This window comes from Oratosquilla oratoria, chromosome 38 (genome assembly GCF_046742065.1).
Source record: "Oratosquilla oratoria isolate Oo_2021 chromosome 38, ASM4674206v1, whole genome shotgun sequence".
In the NCBI taxonomy this organism is placed as follows: domain Eukaryota; kingdom Metazoa; phylum Arthropoda; class Malacostraca; order Stomatopoda; family Squillidae; genus Oratosquilla; species Oratosquilla oratoria.
Window position 1 is genome coordinate 30,746,760 of NC_134814.1, and position 10,627 is coordinate 30,757,386.

Here is a 10,627-nt window from a genome sequence, read left to right on the forward strand (position 1 = left end):
CCGAAAATACCTAATCCAAAAGGTTTTCAAAACCACGGGAAATAGGAATCAAAAATAGGTCGCCCACGAGAAAGATTGATAAGACAAAAGCCTACCGACACGTCTTCTTTCAACCTAACTAAGCCCTAAAAGGAAATTTCCACAGGGTTAAGAAAAGGACATTGGCAAAAGCCTACTGACACACCAGGTCCACAATTTTAATTCTCTAAAGGAATCCTACACCTCACACCTAAAATAAGATTAACTTCCTACAACTTACGTATACCTAGGTGCCTTGCACACCTTAGGTGACGGGGGAAATGTCTTCCTCAAGGAGACGAGAGCGTCCGGATGTCGACCCGTAGAAACCGAAGTAGGAAAAATGGCACGAGACAAGAAGGTCCTTACCTTTTCAAGGCGGCAAAATGACTTGAGAGGTCATGAATGCCATAATAGGCCGAAGAGGAAGATTTTCCATAGTCTATTTGAATACGGCATAGAAACTTAAGCCTTTCAAGAACCCAAACCAAAACATATATACAAATACACATATCAATAATATAAATCTTAATTCTAACACATAAGAAAATGTACCCCCAAAATGACAATCGTATGGCAACTCATTACAATGTGTCCAACCAGCCGGCCGGGCGATTGAGTGTTGCCGTACGTGAAAAAAAAAGTCAAGACTAGGGGGCAGCGTACGTCTTGACAAAAAGGGTACATATTACAGTAATACAAAAGGAATGCACAAACGACCATTTACAAGTAATCTGGTCACACACAGAGAAAGAGAGAACATTCCACATTAAAATACAGAAAAATAAAACACAACCTGGCAATATGTGCCGCGACGCCAACGTCCCCGGGTTTGACCTAAGCATTCGGCAGTGTGGGAGCCGGTGGTAGAGCAGCAGGTAGAAAGACGGAAACGATGTCAACGGGAGCGTCTTGAGACCTAGAAAGCCACTGTGGTCTTGATTGTCTCTGTCGAAGTTGGTCGCCGACTATAAGTTGTGGGTGGAGTGGGCAGGGCTTTTACGTGAAACTCGTCAGCTGTTCATTGTAAGCTTCGAGCTCGGCTCGAAAACAGGTCGGAACCAACAACCCAGTGGAACTGTTAACAAGTCATGGTGACGTGGGGTGTGTGTGTGATAGGTCGTTTACGAATGTCTTCAAATAGTCTCTGTTCGGGGTGTCAGAAAAATGACGGTGGTGACCAGTGACTATAACACCCACCCTTCCCCTCCAGAAGTCCAGTGTAAAAGGGTGGAGCTGGACTAGAGGTCTTTTAGTCACTGGGAGTTGTTTGGGTGTCTGCTCCTCTTAAGAGAGCATTCACCAAGATGTTGTCTTCATTCTCGATGTGACTCATGCGGAATTTAAAGGCTTGGAGTTGGAAAGCCCACCGAAGAATACGTTGGTTGGTGAGTCTGGTCTTTCCAATAAAGATAAGAGAGTTATGGATAGCTCAAATAGCCCTCGAAGTGCTTGAAGGCAGATACTAGAGACAAAGCTCCTTTTTCCTCCGTGGAGTAGGAGCGTTGGTATGGGAGTAGTTTGGCTGAGTAGTAGGTAACCAGGTGAAGAATGGGGGAGTGTTTGTCATCTTGGAGAAGGACACCTCCTATTCCCTCTCCAGAGGCGTCTATTTGGAGGACGAAAGGGGCGCGAGTAGTTGGGAGTCCGAAGTACAGACTCGGTGTTCAGGAATTATATATATATATATATATATATATATATATATATACACATATATATATATATATATATATGTACATATTTATATATATATATACATACCTATATATATATATATATATATATATATATATATATATATATAATCTCTTGATGAAGCACTCGTCACGAGCTAGCCGAGTTCGAGTCCTTGGCCGTACCACGTTTCAATTTCTGCATGTTGGCCTCCACGGTCTCCCGATATTGATGGCTTAAAATAAAAGTGCATTCTATATGATAAAAATGTATCTCTATGCACTGAGACCCATTCAGTCTTGTACATACGTATATATATATATATATATATATATATATATACATACACATATATATATATATATATATATTGTTACATCTGCGATGTATAATTGCCAAATATGTAATTGTAATTGTTGTTTCGAGGAGATGTCATGTTACGTGTGTTCGTATTGTACTGCTTTGGTTATGACCAAATATATGTCATCGTAAGGTATTTTCTTTATTATGTATTGTATGTATTTATTAATGTAACTATGGTATTAGTTTATAATAATATTGATTGTTTTTTGGTAATATGTTGATTATTCAAGTGTCCATGGCGCATGCGTCTCTGCTACGTCACAGGCCGTGACGTAAAAATATTTCGTTTGTATTTCCCGCTTAAACAATGTAGGCTCGTCAGGCTAGGTAAATCCCGCCCCCTTGTAGTATCCAACGAGTCTATACGATTGTCCAGACCCTGCTTAGACCTACTACACGGGTCAGATTCAAAATGCCAGCCTTGAGGTTAGTACCCTTTTCCCTTGATATAGCAGCAAGCCCGATTTACTAGGACTTAGCTTTGTAGAGCCCTATAATAAGTGAACGCGGAGTGAGTAGTATTGGGGCTTAGGATTAGCTTATATTTCATGACTGTTTGGTGATCTGTGACCCGGTCTTACGTCTGTTCAACCCCGTTAAAACCTTCGAACTTGATTCTTTTGTGTAATGTCAAATGTATGATCAGAAGTCAGATGTATTATGTAAAATCATGTTTGTTTAATTATAATAGTGTGTCTTTGTTATATTATTTTCGTGTCATTTTACTTGTGTTAACTTTCATACTTAAATTTATTTAATTATATTTCTTTAAGTTAAGTTAGTTTGATTTTCTTTTCCCGGTGTCCGACCGGGTGGCGACCTTATTCAGTTCTTTTGACCGTTTGAACCCGTAATAGACATAGGGTGTAAGGGTTCCCTTGATGTTACAAACTTCAGACATTCACAAGGCCGGTGAACCTTTGGTACTTTAGAGAGGTTTGTAACATTAATTGGCGAACTTGCCAGGATTTAACGGTAAATTGGAAAGACGTTCGACGTGGATCAATGATAATAGGTTTATTAAGGTAGGAAGATGCGGTTAACCAACGAAACCGAGGTAGATGAATTTGTACAAGGAAAACCCACAGATAAAGAAATTCAAGGTCTCACCATACCGGAATTGAAATTGATAGCACATTATTTTGGAGCTAGTTAGACCCACGGGCTAAATAAAGGGGAGTTAGTACACATGGTGGTGGCAATGCTGCATGATCGAGACGAAAGTGTGCCGGCGAGAGATGAAGAGAGAGCGACAGAACAAGCTTCTGCCGGCTCAGCAAATTTAGATGATCGGGAAGGTAGTGACGCTGATGGTGAATCCCGGCACACAGAATCTCGATTAAGCGAGTTGCAGTTACAATTAGAAATAGCAAGGGAAGAAACTGAGAGGGCTAGATTAGAAATGCAGTGTCTTAAACTTAAATCTGAATTGCAAGAGAATGAACAAGTGCTACCAATTCCTCAAACCGTGAATGGGAGACCTGAGTTTGATGTAGTGCAGAATGCGAGGTTGCTTCCTGAGTTCGATGAATCCAATGTGGACCAGTACTTTAGAATTTTTGAAAGGATGGCTAAAGATTATTCATGGCCAAAGAAGTTTTGGCCTGCGCTGTTGCGGACTAAGTTAAGAGGGAAGCCCTTGAGAGTATATGGCGCCCTAGAGGACGCACAGGCAAAGGACTATGACATGGTCAAGACGGCCATCCTTAGGGCATGTGAACTCGTTCCCGAGTTATATAGGATAAAGTTTAGGAACTTAAGGAAACAACCTAACATCTCGCACGTGGAGTTTAGTAGAGAAAAGCGTTTATTGTGGGATCAGTGGTTAAGATCTAACAAGATTAATAAAGATTTCGATAGACTGGCTGAACTGCTACTGGTAGAGGAGTATCTGAGATCCATCCCTAAAGAGGTATCATTGTATCTTCAGGAAAAAGAAGTCTCCAAATTGGAGGAGGCCGCAGTGTTAGCCGATAAGTATGAATTGATAAGACCTGCAGGGAAGTTCTCGGTTACTCACAAGGGAAAAGGAGACCTGGCAATAAATAGGCAGAGAATCTCGCTCTCATCAGGTGGGTCACCTACCAAATCCATAGAAGTCAAGAAAGATGACTGTAGTAAGTCATCAATGATTAAGTCATGTTTCTACTGCGGGAGGGTAGGTCACCAAATGAGAGATTGTTGGAAGAGACGAAGAGAGATGGAAGGTGTCAAGCCCGTATCTTTAACAAATAAGGTTGAGAGCACCTCCACTAAGGGCAAGGCCCAGGGAGAGAGTGAAGCCAAAGCCGTGGCATTGATGAGTTATATAGGTAACAGCCCATCAGAGATGGATGGGGGTAAAGTAGATGAATTGGAGGGTAAACTTAAACCTCACTTAAAGGGATATCAGCCATTTTTATTCCAAGGCTGGATATCCATAGGAGGAGACCGGAAACGAGTCACCATCCTACGGGACTCGGGGGCCCTCCAGTCCCTGATACTGAGTAGTCTGGTGAGAAGTCCAGTGGTTGGAGGGAGTGTAACGGTAAGTTCCCTAGGGGGCCTAGCCAAGGTACCTCTAGTATCCATAGACCTACAGTCGCCTCTCTACGAGGGACAGGCTATGGTAGGGATGGTAGATGAGTTACCAGTTGTAGGTGTGGATGTTATATTAGGAAATGATTTGGTTGGTGGGAGGATGTGTCCCACACCCATAGTTTCGGAGGTACCGGTTGTTTCGGAAGAGACCGAGCAACTTGAGAGACAGCACCCGGGGTTATTTCCGGTTTGCGCTGTTACGAGGGCGATGGCAGCACAGAGGGAGTGGTCTAAGGACCAGGTGAGACCAGTAAGGGCCTCGAGTGGGGAAAACTGTGGAAAACCTGAATGTGAGGACAGTATGAACCCCGAGGAAGAACTCCCAAGTGAGGAAGCCCAGGTCGAAGCAGAGTTTGACCTGAAGCCTCTGTTCCAGGAGGAACAAGTAAGTGAAACCGATGTGTATGACTTGACTCGCTTGTTTATGGAAAAGAAACAGGCGGGCACAAGATGTCTCAGTGACTTGCAGTGTGTCGATCCCGACTTACGGGAACTATATGAAAGAGTAGAGAGTGGTAGTGAACTATCAGAGGAGTATTACTTGGACAAGGGAGTACTATTCCGCCGATGGGTGGAAAGTACCTGCCCCACTGATGATGCAGTGTGGTCCGAGAGACGGCAAGTGATGTTGCCGAGGGTCTACCGGAAAGAAGTTCTGCGGCTAGGGCATGATAGTCCCCTTTCTGGACATTTGGGTGTACGCAAAACTTTAGACCGTATCTGGCAACATTTCTATTGGCCAGGAATTAGAAGGGATGTGGCACAGCACTGCCGTACTTGCCACACTTGTCAGTTGGTAGGAAAACCAAACCAACCTGTACCTGTAGCCCCTTTGAAACCAATCCCTGTAGGAGAGGAACCCTTTGCTAAGGTTGTCGTGGATATAGTGGGTCCGTTGCCTAAGACTGCTAGGGGACATGAGTATATTCTCACCTTGATGGATACGTTTTCTAGGTATCCCGAGGCGATACCACTACGTAAAGTGCGCGCCAAAGTGGTGTTGCATGAGCTGATTAGTTGCTTTACGAAGTGGGGACTACCTCGCGAGTTACAGACAGACCAGGGGTCTGTGTTTTTATCTAGAGAGGTTATGCAGAGTTTGGGAGCACTGGGGATAACGAAAGTGACGTCAAGAGCTTACCATCCTCAGAGTCAATGTGCCCTTGAACGGTACCATCAAACGTTGAAAACAATGTTGAGGAAATGGTGCTTAGAAAATGATACGGGGTGGGACCAAGCCTTACCATACCTGTTGTTTGCAGTGCGTGAGGTACCTAACGAATCGTTGGGCCTCTCGCCTTTTGCATTAGTTTTCGGGCACGAGGTTCGAGGACCTCTTAAAGTCCTGAAAGAACGTTTATTGAAAGGACATAGTTCTGCCTCGAAGGACATGTCGAAGTCGGTGACTGACATGAAAGGTAAGTTGGCCGTGTGTTGGGAAATGGCCAGATAAAATTTAATGAGTGCTCAGGAAAGAATGAAGCGACATTATGACAGAAATGCCAAAATACGGGAATTTCATCCCGGAGATAGTGTGTTGGCCCTGCTGCCTTTTCAAGGTAACCCCTTAAGGGCAAAGTTCAGTGGACCCTATGAGGTAGTGAAACGAGTAGGGGAACTAAACTATATTGTTGCCACTCCAGATCGGAGACGGAGTCAACAATTATGCCATATAAATATGTTAAAGTTGTATCGAGAAAGGGAGCAGAGCCCGGTGAGTGAAACTGTCGCGAGTGTTTGTACGGTTTCTCTCATGCATGTAGTAGACGAGGACACTATTTCCCCCACCTTAGAGATGCCGTGGAAGGAGAATGCAGGAGGGTGGCCCCAGGTAGTGGATAAGCTGGACCACCTCACGGCTACACAACGGGAGGACTTAACTGCCTTATTAAGTAAGTATCAGGAGGTCTTTCGAGATACTCCTGGAAAGACTGACCTAATTCTGCATGATGTTGATGTAGGAGACGCGAAGCCTATTAAGCAGGCACAGTATCGTGTCAACCCGCAACGAGCAGCCATAATCAGGAAGGAAATAGACTATATGCTGGCCCACGGTTTAATTACGCCAGCACAAAGTGAGTGGAGCTCGCCAGTGATCTTAGTTCCGAAAGCAGATGGTACTCAGCGGTTTTGTGTCGATTTCCGACGCGTGAATACAGTGACCAAAAGGGACTCGTACCCCTTACCTAGGTTAGAAGAGTGTATAGATAGAGTAGGAGGGGCACATTTCATAACTAAATTAGATCTGCTCCGTGGATATTGGCAAGAGCCCATGACACCCCGTGCCCAGTCTGTCTCCTGTTTCGCCGCATTGGGAAAGAGTTACCAATGTAAGGTTATGCCCTTTGGTATGACCAACGCCCCTGCCACGTTCCAACGGTTAATGAATAAAATTACCGAGGACATACCTGGTTGTGTAACCTACCTCGATGATGTCGTAGTGTATAGTGACACTTGGCATGATCATTTGGATCGTCTAACCTTACTCTTTGACAAGTTAGTGTCTGCCAATTTGGTGCTCAATCTAACAAAGTGTGAATTTGTTCAAGCCAAGGTGCATTATCTTGGTTATGTGATCGGACAAGGAGAATTGGCTCCTCCCCAGGCCAAAGTGGAAGCCATTCTCAGAATTCCAGTACCTCAGACCAAGAAGGAGATTCGTAGTTTTGTAGGAACCATTGCCTTTTATAGAATGTTTATCTATAATTTCTCTTCCTTAATAGCTCCTTTAACCGACCTGCTAAAGAAAGGAGCCAAGTTCCAGTGGACTGAGTCTTGCAACACCGCTTTTGTTCAACCGAAGAGCCTTTTGTGCACAGCTCCAGTGTTGCAGGCCCCAGACTTCTCGAAACCATTTTCTCTGTATTGTGACGCCAGCAACATTGGTGTTGGTGCCGTACTATTACAAGCTAAAGACACTGTGGATCATCCTGTGGGTTACTTCAGCAGAAAACTGAATGTGGCTCAGAAAAAGTATTCCACAATTGATAAAGGAATTATTATCCATTATTTTGGCTTTGAAACATTTTGATGTATATATCCCTGTTGGTGCAAATGTAACTGTGTTCACTGACCACCATCCCTTAAAATATATTCAGAAGTTCAAGGAGAAGAACCTCCGCTTAACTAGGTGGAGTCTATTTTTAGAAGAATATAATCTAGATGTAAAACATATTTCTGGGAGGAATAATGTGATAGCAGACTGTCTGTCTAGATCATAGCACATATCTGCCGAAAGTAAAAAAAATTCTTTTCAAGAATTTTTTTTTCTCTTTTGGTGGGGAGGTGTTACATCTGCGATGTATAATTGCCAAATATGTAATTGTAATTGTTGTTTCGAGGAGATGTCATGTTACGTGTGTTCGTATTGTACTGCTTTGGTTATGACCAAATATATGTCACCGTAAGGTATTTTCTTTATTATGTATTGTATGTATTTATTAATGTAACTATGGTATTAGTTTATAATAATATTGATTGTTTTTTGGTAATATGTTGATTATTCAAGTGTCCATGGAGCATGCGTCTCTGCTACGTCACAGGCCGTGACGTAAAAATATTTCGTTTGTATTTCCCGCTTAAACAATGTAGGCTCGTCAGGCTAGGTAAATCCCGCCCCCTTGTAGTATCCAACGAGTCTATACGATTGTCCAGACCCTGCTTAGACCTACTACACGGGTCAGATTCAAAATGCCAGCCTTGAGGTTAGTACCCTTTTCCCTTGATATAGCAGCAAGCCCGATTTACTAGGACTTAGCTTTGTAGAGCCCTATAATAAGTGAACGCGGAGTGAGTAGTATTGGGGCTTAGGATTAGCTTATATTTCATGACTGTTTGGTGATCTGTGACCCGGTCTTACGTCTGTTCAACCCCGTTAAAACCTTCGAACTTGATTCTTTTGTGTAATGTCAAATGTATGATCAGAAGTCAGATGTATTATGTAAAATCATGTTTGTTTAATTATAATAGTGTGTCTTTGTTATATTATTTTCGTGTCATTTTACTTGTGTTAACTTTCATACTTAAATTTATTTAATTATATTTCTTTAAGTTAAGTTAGTTTGATTTTCTTTTCCCGGTGTCCGACCGGGTGGCGACCTTATTCAGTTCTTTTGACCGTTTGAACCCGTAATAGACATAGGGTGTAAGGGTTCCCTTGATGTTACAAACTTCAGACATTCACAAGGCCGGTGAACCTTTGGTACTTTAGAGAGGTTTGTAACAATACACACACACACACACACACACACACACACACACACACACACACACACACACACACACACACACACACACACACACACACACACACACACACACACACACACACACACACACACACACACACACACACACACACACACACACACACATATATATATATATATATATATATATATGTATATGTATATATATACATACATATATGTGTAATAAAACCAATTGGAAAATATAATGAAAGGTGAATAGATGAAAACGTTCGGTCACCTTTCATTTGATTTTCCCAAGTGGTTTTATTACACATTTTGTGAATCACGTGTTTTTGTGATTTATTCGTATACATACATACACACACACACATACATACATATATATATATATATATATATATATATATATATATATACATATATGTACGTATATATATATATACATATATGTACTTATATATATATATATATATATATATATATGTACGTATATATATATATATGTATATATATATATGTACGTATATATATATATATGTATATATATATATATATATGTACGTATATATATATATATATATATATATATATACAGTGCTCGACAAGAATGTGCGAACGGTTAGCGAGAATGAGTGATGAGGAGTGTTGAGGACTGTTGTTACTGAAATGTACAATTTTGTATAAAAAATTAGCATATGGTTGCATTATTTGACCTATTTTCTTTAAAATGTGTGATTTGCATGTAATTTTTTTCAAAGAGAAGTTACGTTTTTATCCTCTACAAAATTACTATCCACATAACGTCCGACTCACTAATATCCGACCTCAACCAAACAATGACGGTTTTTGCTCAAATGCACAATTTTATATAAAAAATTAGCATTTGATCAAAGAGAAGTTACGTTTTTATCTGCAAAATTACCGACCACAGATAGGATTCGTCCAGCTCGCCATCTATGTGTGATTTTCATATAATTTGACCAATCGTGCAATTCAGCAAAAACCGTCGGATGGCAATTTTGCAGAGGATAAAAACGTAACTTCTCTTTTATCAAATTACATGGAAATCACACATTTGAAAGAAAATATGTCAGATAATGCATTCATATGTTAAATTTTATATACAATTGTGCATTTCAGCAAAAAGCGTCATTGTTTCTTTGGTCAGCTATTAATGAGTCGGACGATATTCGTAGCTGTGGTCGATAAGTTTGCAGAGCATAAAAACGTTATCAAATTACATGAAAATCACGCATTTTAAAGAAAATAGGTCAAATAATGCAATCATATGCTATATATATATATATATATATATATATATATATATATATATATATGTATATATACTGTATATATATTATGACAGTTGCAAATTATCGGTTTGATGTCGATGCCATTAGCGTATTTCTCTCTCATATATATATATATATATATATATATATATATATATATATATATATATATATATATATATATATATATGTATATATATATATATATATATATATATATATATATATATATATATATATATAAATATATAATCGTGCATTTCAGCAAAAACCGTCCTTGTTCGAGTTTGGTCGGCTATTAGTGAGTCGGACGGTATTCATAGGTGTTGGTGGTAATATTGCAGATGATAAAAATGTATCTTCTCTTTAATCAAATTGTATGGAAATCTCACAATTTAGAGAAAATAGGTCAAATAATGCAAACATATACTGATTTTTTATTTAAAATTGTGCATTTCAACAAAAACCGTTCTTGTTCGAGTTTGG

The 10,627-nt window shown here is 40.4% G+C and overlaps 1 protein-coding gene across 1 annotated transcript; it reads left to right on the forward strand.

Annotated features, from left to right (window-relative positions):
* Positions 1-3,247: 3,247 nt before the first annotated feature.
* LOC143019850 (uncharacterized) lies at positions 3,248-7,669 on the forward strand. Its single transcript, XM_076175831.1, has 4 exons — positions 3,248-3,769; positions 3,989-4,370; positions 4,467-6,056; positions 6,432-7,669. The coding sequence occupies exons 1-4, from the start codon at positions 3,248-3,250 to the stop codon at positions 7,667-7,669; spliced, it is 3,732 nt and encodes a 1,243-aa protein (XP_076031946.1).
* The last annotated feature ends 2,958 nt before the right edge of the window (positions 7,670-10,627 follow it).

Bases quoted from the DNA above. Each gene is read 5' to 3' on its own strand.
- LOC143019850 (XM_076175831.1), top strand. From the start codon at position 3,248: ATGGTGGTGGCAATGCTGCATGATCGAGACGAAAGTGTGCCGGCGAGA. The intron at 3,770-3,988 runs GCATGTGAACTC...TTGTATCTTCAG, and splicing joins TCAAGACGGCCATCCTTAGG to GAAAAAGAAGTCTCCAAATT. The intron at 4,371-4,466 runs GTAACAGCCCAT...TTTTATTCCAAG, and splicing joins GGCATTGATGAGTTATATAG to GCTGGATATCCATAGGAGGA.